We start from the raw sequence: 23,262 nt of genomic DNA, 5'->3' as shown, positions 1-23,262 counted from the left end.
AGTGGAAAAATGCTAGGCTCAATACTCTTATAATCAAACCACCTGCAAAAACTTCACTTATTAGTTAGTGGATCTGAAATAATGTGCTTGGTATGACAAAAAAATATATTAGTAATATTCATTATGTAAAGAATTTTCGTGTTGGCTTGTTGATTTCAGTATAAGTTTGATTATATATGACCTTTTTATTTTGGTCTTGATACAAGTTTGGTATTTAAAAGAGAGCTTCTTTTACAATTAGGACTAAGAATGGTTATTTACACATTTCATAAATATAATTTTATTTAATTTTTAAAGCTTTTGTCTTTAGACTTTGCAATGTAGCTATATATGATGGATTACGTATATTTGAATTTGACTCCTCTACTTGTTATTTTTAGTGTTCTGTTTTTTTTTTCTTTTTTTTCTTTTTGTATAATTTTGAATTAAATATTTTTATTTGGCTCATAGACTAGCCAAGTCCAGTTCATTGCCCAATTTGTAAAAAATTATCATTTTGAATATTTATTCAGATTGAATATAACTTTAATGAAGTGATAAAGAAAGCCTATGTAAAATTTCGTAAGTTAATGAATTAAATTGGGGTTATGTTTATGTTTTTAAAAAAATGTTATTGAGGTGAATTATAGGTGTGTGAGATCCACATGAGAACGTAGAGATAACTGGAAATAGGACGGCTTATCGGGCAGATTAGGTGGATAGTTATACTTAACAATTCAACTTATTAGATATCAATTTTTAAATGTATTAATCTACTAGCCAATCAATAAAATATCAATTGATTTAATATCGAATTAGCAATTATCGAACGGTTATTGGGGGATATATCACACTAAATATAGCACCAATTTACATCTTAAATACTACTATTGTATTATTATTTTTCTTAAATTAAAATCACAAAAATAAAATACACGTCATTGCTTAAATTGACTTGTCTCTTTTTTTCATCAAGTATATCATGAGATCTGTTCCCAACAAGAACAAACCAAATCTCAATGCTACATTAACAAGAAAAAAAATAAAAATAGAAGTAAGGCGGATATAAATATATGTTGAAAAAAATATAACTATGATCATTTTTAATGAATTGATGATTTATCCAATAAGAAAATTAAGTAGTTTGTTCATGCATTAATAAATTGTCTATTATAAAATTTTAATCCGTTTATTAATTGTTAATTGAATAATTCAATATCAATAAGTCAACAAGTTGGATTAAATTATCAGTTATACTTTTATTTTGATCAGCCCAAATTAAAACATAATAACATAAGTTTGGTGCAAGGTGGGAGGGGGAAAATATTCAAAACTTAAATTTCAAGTGTTGGTTAAAATTGTAAAATAACGTGTTAATGCCCCCAATGCACGTCCTCGTGAGTTTTAAATTAATCATTGATGATAAATGCAACGGCACTAGGACCCCATAACACATGCCCAACGTGAGGTCTTCTGACAACAAAAGTGTGTGTTGCGTGTTCAACGAGGTCTGCTTCACTATAAATAGCTCCTAAGTGTACAGAAAGGAAATAAAAGAAAGAGTAGGAAACAAGAAGCTTTTGTAGTTAAACTTTCAATTCAATGTATGTTGATATTTTTCCATTTTTAAGGAAGAATGTGATGATTTGAGAGAGTTGGTGAAAGTCTGATGACTTGTGGACTTCTTGCAATTGATCAAAATGACAATTACAAGCGGTTTAAGCAGGTCAGTTTTCATTATCTCTCTTGAAATCTCGCATTCTTCTTTTAAAATAAATAAAATATCAAAATATATTAAATTAAGAATTAACGACAAACGTTTCTTGATAAAACTTTTGACACAAATTAAAACTGCACTCTTTCAAACATAATTTTCTTAATATAATTTATAAGTCCTACTTTCTGAGTTGATTTATTTTCTTTTAAAAAATCACTACTTATACTTAATTTTTTATTTATTTCAATTTCAAAAGTGTCACCCACTTCATAGAATTTCGTACTCAAGACACATAAGATAAAACGTAAAGCCTGTATTTATCCATGTTCATAGTTACTATTTCATTCGTTCTATATACTATATAAGAGACCGTTAGTACAGCACAAACAATACTATATAAATTTCCTCAGTACAAGCAACCATCTAAAATAAGCTGGCTGCAGCTCCAAACAAAGAACCTTGGCAGATTAGAATTTAGAGGGAGACTAGTGTTATGAACCAGCCTCAGCCCAATGCCGATACCTTTACGAATGTGACACAACTAGTTATTGGGCCGAGAAGAAGCAACAAAACTGGAAGGCCTTTGCAAAGGCTGATTTGGGATCCAGGCCCATTTAACAACTAGCTAAAAGGATGATGGATGAGAAGAAGTGGTTTATGCAAATTGTTAAAGAAAAGAGTGTTTCCTCTCATCTCCCTTCTTAGTCTAAGCTTCTCATCCCCTTTCTTCTACTTGTGTTCTTCAATTTCCATTTAGTTCTTAAATTCCTATGTAATTCCAATTACGAGTTAATGAAATAGAGTTGTCGGTTGTTTGAAGTTGAATTGAGTTGGTCTTGTTATTGAGTTTGTTACATTGGTGCTTTCATTGATTCCATCTATCATGGTGGACCTATCTCAATCCCCTGTCATGAGTCGCTTCAGTGGTGACAATCCTCTAGAGTGGGTGATTCAGACAGAGAAGTATTTCATCTTCTACGACATATTATCGGAGCATAAACTGTCTTGGGCTTCATTCTATTTGGATGGCGAGGCTTTGGAATGGTATCGTTGGCTTTTCCGAAACAAACAACTTGCGGGTTGGGATCATTTCGTAGATAAATTGTTTATTCGTTTTCAGAGTCGGAAAGATCCTTACAATCGATTCGCCTTTCTCCGGCAGTTTACCACAGTGGATGATTATCAGGCACGGGCTGCAACTATTTCGTCATGGAGCACTATCCCTAACTTGCCCTCGCCTCAGTCGTGGAATGAACCATCGGACTACAACAAGGTGAAATCTGCCCACCAGGTGTTCGGTGAAAAGTCAAATAAGACACCTGATATTGTTGTAGATGTTGAGAATGCAACAATGCTAATTAAAAATGGCAGTGCTGAAATGTTGGACACTCAAGCAAAAGAGAAGATTTTTCATTCGATTTTGGATGAAACTAAAGAGGAGGCGGAGTTCCCTGTTCCACAACACGTTAGTGAACCACTTGTATACAACAACAATGAGGCACACAAGGTGTTCGATGAATTTTCCATAGGATGTAAGGATGTTATTCTAGAATCACACAAGGTGCTTACGATTACCACATATACTATTGAGGAAAATGACTATGTTATTGATGTTGGAAATGAAGACAAGAATGAGGAAGAAGAAGAAGAAGAAGAAAAGCTTTTTGCCATTGAAAATAAAATACAACAACTAGTTCCTGCATTTGTGGGAATACGCCCATTATGGATTGATTCTACATTTTCTACTTTCGGTGACTTTGCCATGTTTAATATGATACATAAACTTGGGATAACCCGATGCTTGGAGGAGATGTCTGAAATGCTTTCAACTTGCAGATATGACCAACTTATTAATAGAGGTATAATTGATCACTTTAGTAGTTTTGGTCATGCTTCACTTCTCTTAACTTTGCATCTGTTTCCACCTGATCAATTCGGATTAGCGTTTCCATTTGATCCTGGCTCTCGTTCACTTACCATGTTCCTTAGAGTTACAAGAAACTATGTATTTTGTGTCGCCTTAGACAACTTGGATCATAATAAGTTAATTATGTCAACCTTATGGTATTCTTGCATTTGGGTTGGTAAAGGACAAGAGCAATGTCTTCCTGGTATCTTGTTGCCTAAATCGAGAGAGTTCAGTAGGGCGGAGAAAATGCAGGGGTTGCTTAGGGCATTTGCCGCACGATATTCAGAGCAGTTTTCTGATATTCTTGTCAACAAAGATGATGTGCTCTTGTTGACTATATTTGGTGTAGTTCATATATCAAAGACAACTTTGTCTTATCTAGGCTTTGGTCCTGGTCCTTATCTTGCTTGTGAGATATTTGCTAAGTTACCTGGTAAGACAATGGACGTATTTCGCCAGCAGTTATATCTTGATGAAGAACTTGCACCGCAGAGAACTGACCGACAGATTGCCTCACTTTATCACCTAACTCCTCGAATGATTCAACGTTGTTACACTGATAGCGTCTTTGTCGAGAGTAATTTCTTGCAAGCAAAGTTCATATTTCAGATTGTTTGGGTCCTACTGTTGACAGAGCACAAGCTTAGGCCAAGCATAATTACTGGTTCAACTTTGAGCTCAATTATGTGTGATATAGTTGCAACTTATTCATGGACTGAGCAACAAAGATTTATTGAGGATTATCTTGATTACATTTTTATGGAGTATGAGTGTGGCTTTCCAGTAAAAGAATTCCATTCTCATGCTGTCAAGGCGGAAATCTCCGAATTTATTATGTCAGCAATTTTTTTGTGCAAGATTTGGGAGCGGTTAATGAAGAACCAGTTAAGGGCTGCACAAAGGCAGAACAAATGGATGGTTGATGGTTGTGCAAGAAGTATACAAGATCATATTTTATATTTTGCCAACATTGCACAGTTTGTCTTGACTACATTTGGCAGGGAGTGTGCTACTAACATTGTTCCTTACTCGAACCTTGAGGACAAGGTTCCTATTGAGGACGGGAGTATTGTTATGAACCAGCCTCAGCCCAATGCCGATACCTTTACGAATGTGACACAACTAGTTATTGGGCCGAGAAGAAGCAACAAAACTGGAAGGCCTTTGCAAAGGCTGATTTGGGATCCAGGCCCATTTAACAACTAGCTAAAAGGATGATGGATGAGAAGAAGTGGTTTATGCAAATTGTTAAAGAAAAGAGTGTTTCCTCTCATCTCCCTTCTTAGTCTAAGCTTCTCATCCCCTTTCTTCTACTTGTGTTCTTCTAATTTCCTATTTAGTTCTTAAATTCCTATGTAATTCCAATTACGAGTTAATGAAATAGAGTTGTCGGTTGTTTGAAGTTGAATTGAGTTGGTCTTGTTATTGAGTTTGTTACAACTAGGCTGTTTACATATGGAAAGCATCGACGAATTCCAACTTCACTGCTCAGAAATTTTTTTGCACAGGACTTGAAATCGTATGAGTACGTTCTTCCTCCACAACGAGCCACCATTATATCACTGTCAACATGTAAAACTGAGTAGTTCCTTGTTACATCCCCAACAATTTCACTGTCAAGAACAACAGTCTGTTTCTCTGACCACATTTTGATTTGGCTTCCCATTTGCATTGTATTTGAGTGGGTATTAGCCAAAATGTTTAACAAGATTCTATTACCAGTGACATCAACCTTACAGAGCTTTCCACTAAAAGTCCCCAAGAAGCCATGAGTGTCATAGCTTTGAAGGAGCTGTGACCTCTCCTTTGTTAGATCAAAAGCAAGAATATTATCAGTTGTCATCCAGTAAACAAAATATTGTTCTATCTCCAAAGCATATCTCCCTAGCAATTTCCCAAGAACCCTCTCTGGAGGAATATATATCAAATTCAGTTGCCTTACCAAAATCTGTGGATGGAAAAGCACATATAATTTTGTACTCTGCTACAAAGTTGAGCAACGATGGTTCAACTAAGAGCACAATTGCTGGAACTGATCCATGATTAGCATTTGATTTTGGTAGTTCCTTCCACTGCTTAGTAAAGGGATTACATATGTAGTAGACCTTGTCCCCTTCACGACCTCGGCAACAAAGCAGTCCATTGGAGGAGGATTTAATGTCAACAGGCTCAGGCAAGAAGCTAAGAATTGGATCTGGCACCCCACAAATGGGTATGAGAGAAGGGGAACCCCTGTGAATCTGGATAAAGATGCCTGATGTGCTGTGACAAGAAAGTGACTGATTGTGGGCAAAAAGTGGAGCGGAAATCTGGAATCTCCAGTCCCTGCAAACAGCTCCGAATTTGACAACTGATTTGGCAGGAAGGAAGGGAAGGGCATTCTCCTTGATGATGTCCTTTAAATCCAGATAAATCTTATTATCCCGTGCAGCAAGGTCTGGTATTTTTCCACGATCCATTATTGCAACCTAAATAAATTTACTCCATTGTCAAACAGCAACACTCATCTTAAATATAGAATTATTTATTTGAAATACTCAATTTAGGACAATTGGAATTAAAAGTTCCATTTTTCCATCAAACAAATGAAATTTCCCCACATACAACGACCACTTTACATGTTTTTTCTCCTATAGTTCTAACTGTAACAGACCCTATCCCAACATTATAATTATAATTGTTAAGTATGCACATGCAGAAACTTCCAAAACAAGATTTCATACAAAGGAAGCAGAAATTTTCGGGTAGCAACAAATGCTAAGATTAGAACGATTGTAAATGGAGCTTGTTGATGACTAGGAGAATACTGCATTTTCAGGTAGGCCAGAAATATCTTTGAAACCATATTTTCCTAAGACACCACAATGAGGGTGAATATCACAGTAAAATATCATACAGAATTTAATGTATTCAATTGGACCACTAGTCGGTCATTAGATGAACATTAGTTATCAGTCACAACTTGGCACTTCCATATTTCATATTTCTTACTCAGCAATCACTAGACAGAGACAGCCACATCCTATATCACCAGCATCACTTTGATATATTTAAAGTAGCACTGATTCCAGCATCAGATTCCAGGTTCAAGGCTACTAAGGTAAAAACCAATAACGTAAAGTAGAAAGGAAAATCTAATTTCAGTAAGGAACCATCGTGTATTTGAAAAAATACATAAGATTTTGATTCTAACCCATAAGAAGATGGAAATATTTTGAATCATTAGCAGTAAAATCATTCTGCCACATATAAGCATGGCTTACATATCAAACTTTCAGGTTACTTACAAGACAACAACCTACAGGAGGAGCAGAACACTAAAGTCTAATCAGGATCAGATTTCACTGTATGTTCCAAAGAAAAAATATGGAATATGCACAAAAACCACAAAATCTTATGAAGAAGCCATAGAAGGAAGAATGGATTATAGTCACTGATGGTTAAGACAGTGCAACAAACAGTCTCTTTCTTGTTTTTTCAATCTTCTGTTACTAAAGATAATCACAATGCCTCTAACATCATGAGGGTTCAGTTTTGACTTGCTTTGACTTGACGCTTAACCAGTCCAAATTTGACCAAACCCGCCCACCATTTTACACCCCTAAATTCAGTCAAGATTGTTGCTTTTCATTTTCTATACAACAACAACACACCCAATGTAATGGGATCAGGGGAGGGTAGGAATTAAGATGCACACGAAGGACTTACCCCCTACCTTTGTGGGTAGGGAGAATATTTCCGATAGACAACAAAATAATTTTCTTGACATTCTTGAAGATCAAATGACGTTAGCTCTTACAGCAATACTGGAATGATGGGTACTCTATATTAACATATATCTAAAAGAATACTTAATGAACAATAACATATCAACAAAACGATCTCTCAAGAAAAACATATCAACTAAATTGGCATAGAAATCTCAAAGAAAAGAAGAGAACAGATTGCGAAAAACTAGAATATACAAAAAGCCTAATCTGAATATCGCATAATAAGATAAGATCAATCAATTATGTAGCCACAAAAACTCTAAAAACTATAGTGATCAAAGCCAAATTATTATTTGTAAGCACATACAAAACCCTAAATTCTTGAGCAAACAATTGAACGATGAAGAAAATAAGAATCTATACCTTACTGAATTTCTATCACAGAGTGTAATTCAATTATTGTTGTTAAGCGAGAATGATGGATCCCCTTGTACTTAACGCTCGACTCTTTTTATACGGGCGTAATACATAAACGTTATTCTTAACTTGGCTTCAACGATAATTATGCCCTTCAACTTTGAGTGTGCACAAGTAAATACTTAAACTTGTATAAAATTGAACAAGTAGACACATGTATCCTACATGACATAATACATGTAGGACGCCACATAAGACACAAAATTTTCATGTAAAGTGTCATATAGGACGAATGCATCTAGTTGTTCAATTTTATACAAGTTTAAGTGTCTACTTGTGCATATCCAAAATTAAAGGTCATAGTTATCGATTGATGCCAAGTTAAGAGTCATATTTATGTATTATGTCTTTATATTGCGAGACTCGAATTGACGACTCCTACAAAAAAACTTTTCTTATTAAAATAGATAAAATATTAGAGTACAACTGCACACCCTGAAAAGTGATTAAATTATACATTGCATCCCTCAATATTTTAAAATCAAACACAAATAAGTACCATGATTTAATGATAAAGATACTCTCTATTTTTAAAATCAAATAGTTACACTCTTATACTATAGAAATTATATTAAAATCAAATAGTTACACTCTTATACTATAGAAATTATACAAAAATATAGTAATAATTTAAATACACATGCATTCTCTATTTTAAAATCAAACACTTAAATAACATACTCCTGATCCATCTTTACTTGTCCACTATACAATTTTGAAATGAACAATAAAACCTTTACTATTAAATATGGTTCATTTTTTAATACTTAGATGACTCATATTTAATAAGGGTTATTTAGTAAAATTACATTTATCATTTACGACTTCTTAATTCCTGCATCAAATCAATAATGAACAACTATTGTTGGACATATAAAGTATTTATTGATATTTAAAAAATTAAAGTCGGATGACTTTTGAGTTATAAAACACGAATACAATCCTATAGTCGGATTATTTCTTAGAAAAATGTACAGTGGAAAATGATGCCAGCTGCGAAGTTGTAGCCAAAAATAAAAAATTATGTAATGACAATATCTAAGTGAAGCTGCGTAATTTTTCCGTAAAAAAAAAAATTCAGTCACTTTGGTAAACTGACGACTACTGAAATTACTCCTGCTCTAGCACCTCCATTTGGCATATAGTATTTCTTAGGAGCTTTCAAAGCAAAAGAACTAAGTTTCTTACCTGCGATTCACTGTGGCAAATAAAATTAGAAAAGGACTAAACCATGTAAATGGAGTACCTAAGATCTTTTCTCCATTTTTATATCAATAAGGCATACTATATAAAGGCGAAAAGTTATCACCAGCGGCGTTCAGAATTCCATACCAGAGTGTTCCAAGCTAAATGTGTTGGGAGAAGAAATAGGATATTAGTATATCATTACCATTCTAACTGATGCTTATATTAAGAAAAAAACTATTATGAGAAGTAGAAGGAGAATAGGACTTTTAGATGATTGCGGAAATGTCCATTTAAGCACCTGGTTGCTCAAAGCTCCACGAGAGTACCAAATGAAACTTACACGAGGCGTTTTTGTAACTACTATTTCTCCCTCTCATAGTCCCCCATCTTCTAACCAAAGTAATTGCTTATCCGTTTATCCAGCTACATATGGCTCCTCATCCTGACTTTACTAAATGAATCCTCTATCTACAGGGTTAGATGCAACCTTTGGTGGTAGTACAGCTTGAACATTCCAAAAGAGCCAGGTGATACCGCAGGCTGGAGATTCAGAACACTGAAGCTGAAGTTGCAGTTGACACAGGTGATAAGAGAACTGGCTGACATCAAAGAACTAGAAGCAGTTTTTGCTATTTGTGAAAAGGTGCATCTTACTGAGATTTATATTATAAATCAATTTCCATTTCTTGAGTAGCATTCTGACTCTTCTCTGTAGCTGTTTTAACACCACCTTCAGTAGGAGCTTCAGGCTTCCAAAATGGTGGTGGCCAAGATAATTGAGTCGTATTAATATTATCTTTGCTATGAGAGTCCTCCTTGCCTCTGATCTGAGGAGATACATCTAATGAGTTGACTGGTTTAACAGGCTTGTCCCTCTCAGATGAAGTTCCCTCAACTAAATCAACTCTAGGTGTTAATGAACGGCCTGTAGCAATGGTAGCTGAAGGAAAAGCCTTCTCTGGTGGAACAACTGGTTTATAACTTGAGGGTAGGAGATCATCCCAGTTCTCCAAAAGCTCCTTGTACACCTTACGAAGAGTAACCTCAGTTAGTCCAGTCACCTTACATATTTCAGCCTGGGTCTTCCGCTTGTCCTCTAGTTGACATGCCAAATATATAGCAGCAGCAGAGATGCTAATTGGATTCCTTCTAGTGCAAAAGCATTTATTGATGATTACTTCACCAATGTGAGTCGCCAGCTCCTGATGCAATTGTTGTGCAAGATACATTCAAAAGATTTAGTAAATACAGAGGAACCTTCAAGTAAACTAAACAATAACTTGATGAAATTGAGTAAACACATAGGACCAACATGACATGACTTATTCGCAGTCTCAAACAAATTGATTGGGAAAGAGAGCTTTTTTCGGCTATTGATTTTTTGTTAATGACAATAGCATATACAATTAACCAAGGCAACTGATTACTAACTTTTGAATGAACCGTTAGGTACCTGAGCAGATTTATTCAGCTGAAGGAGTGTACAAAACCTTGGCATATGTACTGATATAGAATTACTATTGATAGGTTGACTGAGTTGTAACGCTTCTCCAAGAATCTTTATGTACTTCCCAATTTCCTTCTGAGGTAAATTGGCTGCAACTGATATTTCCTAGTTATCAATTAATTCAAATTAGAGAAGCGCAGAAAAATCAGAAAGTTCATGGAAGTTTTTTTATGAAATGCATCTCAGACTACCACTCAGTTACAAAAAATTAAGCATCCAATGGAAGAGGGGAAAAAAAGCCAAATGTTCAGTTTGACCTACAATTGGAAGAATGTCTAATTATTTCAAAGTAAACATGGTATACAAATTACAATCAACAACCATTGACAAAGACACACTAGCATAATATCAAAAATGACATGTTAGCAATCTTGAGACCCCTCTCTCTCTCTCTCTCTAGCTCTCTTACTACAAGAATGACAATTGACAGTAGTAACACAATGGCAGTACTTCACATTCAATACATCTTAAAGGCCCTTATTCATGATGATGCTTTCTACATTGTTGTTGCTATTTTGAAGCACTGTTCTATTTCATGGAGTATATGTTTAACGAAGACCAAGAAACAAAATTCAAATTGTGAGCTTAAGGTTATTGACCATTTGCTTGGCTTTAAGTGCAATCAAATGGGTAGTATCTATTAACCACTTTAAAGTTAGCAGCAGATTTGTTGTCAATGGTCAATCACAGGATATTTTTGATGCAACTATACTGCAACTCCAGGTTCGGCACACTACTAAAGGAAACTAGGGAAGGGAAGAGGAAAGAAGTACAAGAGCTTCCCATCTCTTGTTTGTTCCTAGAAAAACACGTGAAAAGAACATTGGGTGGGGGACTGGGGGTAGGGGGAGGGAGAGAAAGGGCGAGGAGAAAGAAGTTCCCTTACAGCCCACCAAAAGTTTCCTGTCTTCTCTTGTATTTCCCTCTTTGTACTTTGTTTTTTTCCTTCTCTTCCATGATTTTCCTACATATAGGGTATCTTCCACTTAAGATAAGAAAGAGGAAAAGTAGTAAGTGAGAAAGAGAGGTTTGGAGAAGGCAAAAGTTTATCAACATCAGAATAAACCCTAGGATGGAAATAAGCTTGAACAAGAGAACAAGAAAGGAAATAGCGAGACGAAACGAGCTAACAATGACAAAGGTTCAGCTGAATCAGTATGCTACATAGCTGTAATTACCAGCGTTCTCTTGGCACTGTTCTACTCAATTAAATGACCTTATTTGTTTTTAAAAAAAGATTGTAACACCAAAGTTCCATACCTATTGATTGAAATGTTAACAATACTGTCTTGGTGATTTAGTAGTAGTATTGAATATTGGAAACATTAACATTGTGTTGATTGAAGCAAGTGATACACAGTAACAGCTGTGGTATTTGGAAAGAAAAATGAGTACCGCTGACAATGGACGGTAGTACCACTTCTTTGAAAGATATTTTCTGCCATACCAAATACATCTATTGTAGCTATTTTCCCAATATATGAAGTCCTATTGTTTTTGGACCCCCGATTCCTTTACAAAGATGTTCCTTACTTCAAAAGATTTGGCAAGAGTTCAACTAGATGCCAATTAGCTGGATTAGTATAGACAGAGCAAAGCTTAGAGCTTGATTAGTTTTGTCCCTTTCAAATTCAGCAATAGCATAGTATTTATGGCATCCATTTACCAATTTAACATACCTGGAGAGTTCTCGGCTCTTGGGCTTCCCTGATAGCGTGCACAAGAGCAGCAGTAGCAAGCGCTTCAACACTCCGATTCCTTAAGCAAGTCGCCGAAGAACAATCCCTGAAGAGCTGAAACGCGTGGTCCGAAATATCATAATCCAGTCGCAGAATAGAAGCCACATCAATAATCTGCAAATAAGCCCGGAGATTTTCCACCACGACAGAGGAAGAAGACGAACTGGAGGAAGTTGACGTCGTTTCGAGGACCCGCTCGAGCTCTGCGAGGTGGCCGGCGAATGAAATGGAGGATTGGGCAAATACTGGGTAGGGTTCGAGAGACCAAGTAGAGAAAGCGGTGATGAAACCAGTGGGTTCAAATGGGTCTTCATCGTCGTTAGTGGCGGAGATGGGAAGAGTGGGGAGATCGGAAGTAGCCAGGCACAGAGGAGAATCTTGGGCACGGGTATGAAAAAGATGGTGGGATTGGGTTAATCGCTCCTCCACTACCCGGCCGCAGGATGTGCACTCTGTTATCGGTCTGCCACTAGTGCTGCTGGTACACCGCCCTTGCTCCGCCGAGCAGTACGGACACCGCATTTTTTCTGATTTCAACTAGCTAGGCGTGGGGGCTTGGAGTACTGGTCCTGCTGGACCAAATTATTTGTAAAAGAGTTTTGGTCACCGGTGCAGTAATATTTAAAGTTTTGTAATCGAAAATGTGACATCATTACCATTAAATATGACTTATAAATTGTTATTATCAACGCAATTATAAATCACAACTAGTAAGCATAGGTTTTAAAAATCACAACTAAACACAATATATAAATAATACTTAAAATTTGACTTATAAATAATGTTTACTCCAATAGCATAAAGAAATGTATACATTCTCATCATAAATTTAAGATCAAAGTCCCAAAAATGTAGGTTCACACTCTTTATTCTGTGTTTTTTATGTGAACGGATTCATGGCTATTTCCATTTATTAAATAGTAAAAATTATTTATATTTTTTATCTATTTAAATAACTACATATCATTAATCTATGATTCGACCTTAAAAATACTTTTAAATTTGGAGAGGCTTGAAGCAATCAACTACTTCTATAACTTCTTAATAATTTGGCTAAATATAAATTTCAATGGTACTAATATATAAATATAAAAAGATTACTATATTGGTCAAAAAAATATTTATCAAAATAAGTTAATTTTGAAATAACAACCTAGTTTCAAATAAAAATAGGATGATCATTAAATAGATAATCCTGCGCCATAACGATAGCAGAGAATTCCATAATAAAAATACAAATCAAATTCAAATTAAGCAAAGGTATAAATAAATACATATAAAAAGGGAAAGGCAAAAGGAATTGCAAAATTGATTCCAAACAAAATGTGAAAAACACAAAAAAGAAACATTATAAAATCATATTTTATTATAATTTATAAACCAACAATAATAAATGTAATTCTTAATTCGGACTCGTAAATATAACTTATTGTTGCCATTATATATGACTTATAAATCATTGTTATCAACATAATTATAAATCACAATTAATAAGCATAAATCACAACTAGTAAACATGACTTTAAAATCACAACTAAACACAACATAAAAGAATACTTGAAACTCAATTTATAAATAGATTTTAAACCAATAACATAGACAAATCTATATATTCTCATCGTAAAATTAAGACCAAACCCCAAAAAATGCATGTCATACTCTCTATCTTGTGAATTTCTTTTTAAAGCACACATGTTAACCGATATTTTGCTGTTTTCACTTTTTAAATAGTCAAAAATATGTTTATTTATTTATCTGTTTGAATAATTGCATCTCATTATTCATGATTAGACCTTAAAAATACTTTTGAATTTAAAGAGTCCGGAAACAATCCACTACTTCTATAACCTTGTAATAATTGGCTATATATAAATTCCTATTGTACTAATATATAAATATAAATAGTTGCTATATCGGTTCATTTTTTGTTTTAATCAAAATAAGTAAATTTTAAATATTAACCTAATTACAAGTAAAAATAGTGTGGCCATGAAAATATATTATCCTGCAGAATCCCAGAATAGAGATCCAATCAAATTCAAATAAACCAAACGTATAAATAAATACATATAAAAAGAAAAAGGGCAGAGGAATTTTATTTGTACAAAAAAAGAGAGAGAAGGGAAAATTGAGATGAAGGATGATGATCTTCCCATATCAACGCCGACGGCACCTTCATCGTCGTTCACGACTTCCAAAAAGGAAACTTCATACTCCGCCATTTTCGGTAGAGGCCGTTACAAGTTTTGGGCTTTTACCGCTATCTTATTGTTAGCTTTCTGGTCTATGCTCACCGGAACTGTTACTCTCCGTTGGTCCGCCGGTAACCTCAACGCCATATCCGATGACATCGACATTCCCCTCCCCGAAGATCTCGACGTTCTGGTCCGTACATTTCCCTTTTTCAACCTCATTGTTTGGGATTGACACAGAGCTGATTGATTGATTGGATTACCTAATTATTAGTAACTTGATATTTCGTTGATTGGTTTTCGGAAATTGTATCTATTTTTGGCAGGAAATGGAAGAAAGGGAGAAGTTAGTGAAGCATATGTGGGATGTATACACAAACAGCCGTGGGATCAAATTGCTAAAGTTTTGGCAGGAAGCATTTGAGGCTGCCTACGAGGAGTTAACCAGTGACGTTCCTGGAGTCCCCGAGGATGCCCTTTCTGAGATCGCTAAGATGTCTGTACGCTACATTCCTATTGAATCACCACCTCTTCATTCATCGGTTAGCTCTCTCTTTCCCTTTGAATCCAATTCTCATGGTGATTTGGGTGTGGGTGTGGGTGTGAGTGTGGGTGTGGGATATTAGACAAACATTAAGCCTTGTAGCACTCTTGTGATCTTTACTGCTGTTAATTCATTGTTACAATAATTGTCATTTTAACTGTGTGTCGATGAAGCTTTAACAACAATAGCAACCATACTTTAAATCTCAGTTTAATTGGGGTTTACTATATAGATTTTTCAATATCATTTTGACTTCATTTGTTTATGTTTCATTTCAATACTCTTATGATTTCTTTGTAAGACAAATTTGAAGCTCTCTAACCCTAGTGGTTCTATTTATCTTTCTGTTATACAAATCTGTAAATAAATAAAGAAGACGTTCAGCGTACTCCAGACTTACATGTATCAACACGACTAAGTTAATCTCGACTAGTTGGCATTGCTCAAATGATATTTTGCTTTCATTGTGTTTTTTTCTTCACCAAGTTTGAGCTAACTTTCTTCCATGTGATTTTAGGATTACCTCATTTCCTTTTAATATCTTCAATCATTATTTGGTAATGCTGACAGATCAGTGCACTAAAATATCTACCTAGTCTCTTGTATCAATCTTTTCTTTCAACTTTCCTATATTAATCCTAAGACTTACTTTTTCATGTATTGCACCATTCTCTTGGATCACTAGGCTAGATCTCTGAATTGTCTGCATTTAGACATCACACCTGTTTATGTAAAAATTAACTAGAATTTGCTTGTATGTTTCACTTGTCATCTTTAGTTTCCTTATTTTGGAGATAATATTACACTTAGAATGTTGCAAATGCTTCACTTGTCTATTATCACTCCTACCGATGAATTTAAGTAGTTTTTCCTTGAACTTTAAGGTATATGGTAAGTCCAAGTCAAAGGAAACTGAAAAATGCAACATAATTTGGTCTATTCCTTGCAATGCAACTTTTAGGTACTTACCGTTTCTTAAACTTTTCACAATCCACTAACTTAATCTGATTGTTGTGTGAGTTTATTATATTTAAGAAGATATCATAATGAACTGTAGCACATTGGATGTATACTTTTCTGCTCTTTCGCTCACAACTATCATAATGTTGACTTGGTCAGAAATAATACACTGAGCAGAAGATTATAATATCTTCTATAACTCTATTTGGTGGTGGAATCTACTGTTGCTTCAATTCAACAGTTTCAGCTTAGAGTATTCATTTTGACTAATACCGAAGTTAGCCATTTTGACTAAAGCATCTCCCTGATTTATTTATTTTAATCTCCTTGGATGCTAAATCAAATTTACCCAATAAACTGGTATCTGCTGCAATTTCGTAACTTGACTTTCCTGAGATATTCGCTGTTTCAAATATATATATATAAATATACACACACACATACACACACATAGAGAGAGAAAAGTCCCATGGTAACTAAGACTACTAGGCGGGAGAGAAGTTCCAACTATCCCTAACTGACGCTGGCACCTAACCAGCTTCAGTTAGGAAACTTTTGGAAATTCTCTCCCACGTCACGCTAGATTATGATTATGGGCTAAAATTCAACAGCTGATGTCACCGGCCCAGAATGGAAGATTTTTCGCTACTAGTGTTATTATATTATTATTTCTGGTTTTTAAACTTGCACTACTCTTTTTCTTGTTCATTGTCCGAGCAAGCTTATGTGTCTTGACTATTCCACGGGGTACCTGCTACCTCCCAGCAACATAGGTTCCGGGTTGGCTTAGGCAGATGGGAATCTGGGATTTAAACATTATACCTCATTTTCTCATCCCACTTCATTGACCACTAGGCCATACCCTTGAGTGCCACTTTGGTGCGATGTTAATGCTTACATTCTTTTTGTTTCTTAATTTGAGATTTCATTGATTACATTTTATCATTAATGTGGCTATATTCTACAGACGCAAGTTTACTAGTTTTCTGTGTTCCTTTTGGTTGCTTCCTTTAACTATTTGCAACCATCTAATTGTGGTTTGTTCTGTGTGGACCCATTCATAGGAATAAGTGTTTTCAGTAACTAGATTCATGAGTTGTATTTTTAATAAACTTTGATGTGAAAACTTATTTTTCTTCTTCCTTGGCTAGAATTAACCTGCTTGCTGACTGTACTTGGCTATTATGCTATGTTGAACTTTAGCGATTTGCATATGGAAAAGATAAAAGAACATTCCTTCAGTTCCATCTTGCTATATTGAATGACATGATAGTGTAAAATATGTAGTATTTCAGAACATCTGTTGTTAACTTGTTATTCTTGATAATATTGGTAGATAGGTCCATCACTTCTGTCTTTCACTTTTACCATCAACATGAGATGATCTTCTATAATTCGTTTGCTCCAGTCGAAAATTTCTCCTTGTTTTCATTGACAAAATACAACTTTCTCGTTGGAGCTGATTGGACTTGATAACAACACAGTTCTCTTTTTTGACTTTGATGTGCCTATTCTTGTGTTATTTATTTATTTTCTCTGATGAAGCTTATGAAATTTCTTGTTACTCCATATAAGAGTTGAAGAAAGTTCTCAGTATTTATATATGTATGAAATAACGAGTTGAAAGTTCTCTTTGCCTCTTATAGGGCAGTTTACATGAAATGTGCAGTAACTTCCTATTATAAGTACACAGTGATAAAATAGTAGCTTTTCTTTTTTGATGAAGAAAATAGTAGCTTTTCTTTCTGCAACTTAATTGGTCAAGTTGGTTGGCATGAAACACGATGGCCTAACAATATTGTTCCCAAAGGTTGGCAGGTGATGGATAGTAAGATGTTCCGTTTTTCCTTTCTATAGGCCAGTAACTTTGGCTTGAAAAACAACATTCTTTATGGCTGGATCTCTCTCTTTAGCCTCTAACATGCGCTGATTGTTGCTGCTATTTTGTATTGTCCTTTGTTAAAAGTTATAGACAAAGATAACTTTCTTAATTCTACCTAGTTTGCTCTCCTAGATTCTTGTTATGTTGTGATTGTTCCTTTTAGATGTGTCCTAATGTCATTGATGCGTGTTTGATCCCATTTTAAACTATTTCAGGGAATACGTGAATTAAGTCTAAGACAAATGAAGATGGAGCAAACAACTGCAACAGGGAGAAAGTTATGACTTGGAGAATATCAAGAATCCCCCATTTGTGTGATCACCGCTTTTCACATACATGAATGATGATTATGCCATCTGCTGTCTGGTTATTGCGAAAGGCGGCATTTGTGAAAAGATTACACTGTCAGTTCATTGCATTTTTCGCTGTTAGGGAAAAACTAGTATTTATTTAGGATTTCATACTTGTAAATTTTTTCTCCTCTGATTTTTGTCTTTCCACAATGAAATCACATGTTGGTGAAAACTCAAAAAACATCATGATTGGATTAATTCATGCAAAAAACAATCTGGATTTGTTGCTAGTAGTTTTGCGCTGAAATACACTTTCGATAGACATGTTTTGCGCTTGTGTTTAATTTACTGATGATACTAGTATCATATGTACATAATACATTGTCTTATAGAGGATAGCTTTGTGCTTTTTGTTATACCGTTTTAAGAGAGTATTTGAGTATTCAGAAAGTAAAATCATCATAGTTCCAAACTTAACTTGCGAGTCGAATTGTGATTCGATTCTACGTAGTAAACCGTTGATGTCCTTGGTAAGTTCTTAAATACACTTCATGAAGCAGCAAACTGCAGGTCCGTTCTTGATTTTTTGATTACATGTTTTAGAAGGAAAAAAATAATAGAAAAGTGATTGATTGTTATGAAATACTAAGCGCTTCAATGTGGAAGAAAGAATTGTATTCCATTGTGTAAGAACAGCACAAAGCCACAAGTGTTTTGTTGAATAGTAACTGTGATCTTCAGAAGCTAAAATTATGTATATAGACGGTGAGTTCAAATGTATGTGCTCTTAAAATACGTACATACATTTTAACTGTTTTTTGTATATGTATACATAGCCCGAGAGGAAAATGAGGGTTCAATTCAACTCACAGAGCTCGTCCTAGATCCTAACTGGTATGAGATACTTCTTCCATTTTTTAATTTTCCGAAGATAAGAAAGTTAAGGTTACTATATGTAGAGGCAAAGAGTTGTTATCAGATAGAAACTTGACAAATTTCTCTATTATATACTGTTCAAATTAGTACAGTAGTTTTTAAAAAAACTTTCTTGAGAGAGGAGAAAAAGCTTTCTGTTTGTGTATATACTGCAAAATTGTGTTGAATATGCTTCAAGTACATAATTTTCATCATCTATTCTAGACTCGAGCACGTTCTTTATCGAAATCTGAAGGAGGCATGAAGAAATCAGTTGTCAATCTTCCAACATTAAAATCTACCTCTTCAATTTTCCATCTTTCTTCCAGCTGCCTCTTGTGGTTTGCAGATTGCTCACCATATCTGAAAACTGTAACAAAAGTTTTGCCACTATGCGCAACATTAACTCCTTCAACATGCTTATAGTCCTCCATAACAGATTCTGTGCTAGTCTCCCAGAAGACGCCCTCATCGTCCCTGCTGGTCTTAACTGTTAGCAACCTGGAATCCTCAAACTTGATCATTAGACCTGATCTTTGGCTGAAGTATCCCCAAATGGTGTGATGAAGTATTTCATAATTTGGACCACTTTGTGCCTCCAATGCTGATTGATTTGTGTCTAGTTTGAGAATGAAACAGTCCTCTTCGTTTATTATCTTCTCTCCTATGCAGACTGCATTCGCAAACAAGTTTGCTATAGACCGAGGATCTAGTCCCTACAACAATGTTGATACTAACATTAATGTGTGAGTAATTTCACGTATGGTCAAGTTAGACAACTATTTTTCTGTCACGTTAAAATAACTGAGCTATTGGGACGTGATCAGAAAACTCAAATGACTGGAAGGCCAAATTTCCGTCCGCGAATAGTTCAATTACTTTAATGTGACAAAATAGTTTCACGAATCAACTATTATAACATATGTGTGACAGTTTAAGTTTGTTTTACCTGCAGGAAGCGGCGGAGAGGTCTCGGAGGACCCTTGGAGATTGGCCTAATTTGATTAGAAGATTGTCTCCATGAGATTTTGCCATTACTGCCAGAAATGACTTTACATCCAGAGATAAGCAATTCTAAGCACCAAAGGTCAGGATTCTTTTGCCAAAGCACAAAGCCTCCGTTTTCGTCACTTTTTCTCACCTTCACACTTTGATCACCTTGATGGAAATCAGATCCAGTAATTTTAACATGCCCAATTACACACATACTATTCACTGCGTTTAACGCTGGTTGTCCCCCTGTTGCTGCTATGTATTGTTGCAATATGTATTTCGCTGTAGACGCTTCCTGCACATCAATTTCAAACAATTAGTCGAGGTGTCTACAAGTTGATCAGGAAATATAAATGCCAAAACTTACAATAGAAGAATGTTTGACAGGACGATTAACGGATTGGCCCAATTGGATTTGAAACGGGATAAGAGGAGATCCCACCATATAAAGTAGAAAACTGAGTTCATTATAACGAGCAGCAACAATAGGTGAAGACCATTTATCAGATGTTTGAGCTTTCATCCATGTTGCCATATTTTGCCATCTAAGAGCTGCATTACTCCCCATACTTTTGAACATTTCATCTGGAATTGGCACCTCCAGCACTGTCTCCAACCCATCTTCTTTATCAACATTTGGACAAAGTATCCTCATGTAAGAATTATAATTTACCTTATGCCAAATTTAAAATTACAACTTAATTTTAGCGATTTAATGAAAGAGAGAGTAAATTTCGAATACCAAATGCATAAAGAAAGAGAAAAGCAAAAAAGGCTGAGAGATAATTAAGGATTGTTATGAAAAAACAACATTCTATTCTCTGTTTTTGTTTGCCTAAAACAAAGTAGTATTTGAGGTGGGCAAGTTTTTGCGGAGAGATTTAAAAAAAATTAAACTATATATTTCTAAATTAAGGATTTAAGGTTCCCCATTCTTTTAGCAATCGTGCGGGCACCATTTTATCTAATTTTATTTTGCATACGTTCATATCGACTAGGTGAATTCAGAATTTTAAAATTAAGTATAATACAAAATTAAACTTAGTACTTATATATAATTCTCTTCTTCATAAATAGGAGTGCAAACAAAAAAATATATTTACCTTCGCTATTAGTAACGGGACGAACGTAAGAAATAAGAATATTCAAACAAGATTTTTAAGTTTGCTATTAGTAGCGAGACAAAACGAAAGCACGTTTCATATTTTCAATCTTCATTCGAATTAATCCTATTAAACTTGTCAGTAAATTATATTTAGATAGTCACGAACTATGATTTGTTCCAATTGAGCACCACACACATGATAAAATACAACGGGTAACAACCGATACTAGTACCAAGCAAGAACACAATCTTTTGGAGAGATGAGTGTCTCTGTGTAAGTATATCCGTCCCATCTCATGGTATCTTCATCACTAGTTAGAGGCCCTATGAGATTGCTTCTTCTGTCGGATTCTTTGAATGTTCTAAGCACATCTGTTTTATCTGAATTCAGCAACACTCGCCCATCTGCAAATATATATTTTGGAGCGATTGGTAACACTTGAAAACGTTTCCTGCTATCTCTCATTGTGAATAATTTAGTCCAAGATTCTTCGATACCATACTCTTTCATTACCCACAGATCAAAAACAATAGTATCCTCCTTGACACAAACAAAATTCACACTAAGCATTCCATCTAACACTGTTAGGCCTTGCTCGATCGTGTCACACAACAAGGGCATCTCCTTTGACAATGGTAATTCTCCAAACGCCTCATTTGAAATATTAAATGAAAACAGAGAAGACCTATATCCTTCGGAATCAGCAAGCCAATGAAATGTTCTTCGTACTGATGTCAAATAGTCCATATTATCGCATTGGAAGGTTCATAAATTTTTCTACATGAACCAGTTTTTAGTGAGAGAATTTCAGTGGGTGCCTCTAAATCATCTTCAGAAATCTTAACGACCTTATAGTCATCACTAATTGGGTCATATCCCAATCCAAAATTCTAATCACTAATGCAAATAACATGATTTTTTTTTACCTTGACCTTATAGTCATCACTAATTGGGTCAGGAATCTTAACGACTATTTTATTTATTTTTTTAAAAAAAAGTAATCTAAAACCCTATTGTATGGTAATATCAAAGAAAGGCATTTGTGTAACAATAGGTATATATATGAAACACTTTTATAACAAATAGTATATCAACTTTAAATTGCAAAGTCAAGGTATATCACCCTTTTCCCTATTATAATATTTCCTTCGCAATCATATTTAAAAGAAGAGATAAATTAAAACACTACTGTATGGTAATATCTCTTTTAATTTTTAGAACTATATTACAATATTAAAATTTATCAGAACGATTAATTAAAGAATTCATTAAACTAGTAGGAATTGAATTAAACTCAAGTTTTGAGTTGTATAATTAAAAGGGGAACTTCAAACAATGAGCATGCTTGGATTGACTTATATTAGATGTTTTTAAGTAAAATAATTTTTAAACAATTTTTTAGTATTTGGATAAAATAAAAAAGTATTTATAAGCACTTATTTTTAAGTTAAAATAACAAAAATAAAGTCTAAAGTCATAAGTTAGAACTTTTGACTAACAAAAAATCAATCCAACCCAAAGTCCCAAACATGACTAATTGTCAAAAAGCAAGTTAACCTATTTGGATTGATTTATTTTAAGGATTTAAAATTAAAATAGTTTTTAAACGTGTTTAAATAAATTTTAAAAGTGTTTATAAGCCCTTGATTTTAAGCTAACATGATAAAAATAAAACAAAAGGGAAAAAACCAAAAATCCATCCAAACAGAGATAATTTGTAGATTGAGAATAAAAATAAACGTAATAGAATTTCATTGTATAAACCTAGCTAAACTAAGAAACACCCAATTTCGACAACTCTAAGTTATTAATCAAATTATAATAACAAACTTAAGAATAGTCCAAATTTTCAAACTCAGTGTGAAATACCTAAAATTAATTACCATATTTTTCAGTTGAGGCATCGGATATCATAGACAAGAATTTTCGTCAGAAAAGAACCTAATATTTGGGTGACAAAATTTGGGTAGATCCAAATAACATGTTTTAAATTAAAATTGTTAAACAGTATAATACAAAGAATACAAGGCAAGAACAAACCTGATCACGGACAACGGGTTTTTACTTGTTATTTTTTTGACAAATCAAGGAAGGACACTTTTTTTTCTTATTGTATCCTCAATTTATTAACATTGAGTTAATGTCATGACC

At 34.4% G+C, this 23,262-nt stretch overlaps 5 protein-coding genes across 5 annotated transcripts; 1 reads left to right on the top strand and 4 right to left on the bottom strand.

Annotated features, from left to right (window-relative positions):
- Positions 1 to 4,977: 4,977 nt before the first annotated feature.
- On the bottom strand, positions 4,978 to 8,270 carry LOC102599753 (F-box protein At5g49610-like). Its single transcript, XM_015304340.1, has 2 exons — positions 7,739 to 8,270; positions 4,978 to 6,073 (listed from the first exon to the last, which is right to left on the bottom strand). The coding sequence occupies exon 2, from the start codon at positions 6,062 to 6,064 to the stop codon at positions 5,438 to 5,440; it is 627 nt and encodes a 208-aa protein (XP_015159826.1). The 5' UTR covers positions 6,065 to 6,073; positions 7,739 to 8,270; the 3' UTR covers positions 4,978 to 5,437.
- A 747-nt stretch (positions 8,271 to 9,017) lies between these two features.
- On the bottom strand, positions 9,018 to 12,839 carry LOC102599427 (transcription initiation factor IIB). The gene is made up of 3 exons (XM_006340532.2): positions 12,167 to 12,839; positions 10,434 to 10,592; positions 9,018 to 10,182 (listed from the first exon to the last, which is right to left on the bottom strand). The coding sequence occupies exons 1-3, from the start codon at positions 12,746 to 12,748 to the stop codon at positions 9,646 to 9,648; spliced, it is 1,278 nt and encodes a 425-aa protein (XP_006340594.1). The 5' UTR covers positions 12,749 to 12,839; the 3' UTR covers positions 9,018 to 9,645.
- A 1,457-nt stretch (positions 12,840 to 14,296) lies between these two features.
- On the top strand, positions 14,297 to 18,423 carry LOC102599104 (uncharacterized). The gene is made up of 3 exons (XM_006340531.2): positions 14,297 to 14,611; positions 14,745 to 14,960; positions 18,020 to 18,423. The coding sequence occupies exons 1-3, from the start codon at positions 14,360 to 14,362 to the stop codon at positions 18,086 to 18,088; spliced, it is 537 nt and encodes a 178-aa protein (XP_006340593.1). The 5' UTR covers positions 14,297 to 14,359; the 3' UTR covers positions 18,089 to 18,423.
- An 810-nt stretch (positions 18,424 to 19,233) lies between these two features.
- LOC102595054 (uncharacterized) lies at positions 19,234 to 20,660 on the bottom strand. Its single transcript, XM_006340865.1, has 3 exons — positions 20,373 to 20,660; positions 19,962 to 20,300; positions 19,234 to 19,728 (listed from the first exon to the last, which is right to left on the bottom strand). The coding sequence occupies exons 1-3, from the start codon at positions 20,658 to 20,660 to the stop codon at positions 19,234 to 19,236; spliced, it is 1,122 nt and encodes a 373-aa protein (XP_006340927.1).
- Positions 20,661 to 21,336: 676 nt separating this feature from the next.
- LOC107059065 (F-box/kelch-repeat protein At3g23880-like) lies at positions 21,337 to 21,858 on the bottom strand. The gene has a single exon (XM_015305475.1). It carries the CDS (start codon positions 21,856 to 21,858, stop codon positions 21,337 to 21,339), a length of 522 nt encoding a protein of 173 aa, XP_015160961.1.
- Between the last annotated feature and the right edge of the window lie 1,404 nt (positions 21,859 to 23,262).

Source organism: Solanum tuberosum, unplaced genomic scaffold, assembly GCF_000226075.1.
Source record: "Solanum tuberosum cultivar DM 1-3 516 R44 unplaced genomic scaffold, SolTub_3.0 scf00020, whole genome shotgun sequence".
NCBI classification, from domain to species: Eukaryota; Viridiplantae; Streptophyta; class Magnoliopsida; order Solanales; family Solanaceae; genus Solanum; species Solanum tuberosum.
The sequence above is the reverse complement of the archived record's forward strand: the minus strand, read 5'-3'. Positions and strand labels throughout refer to the sequence as shown.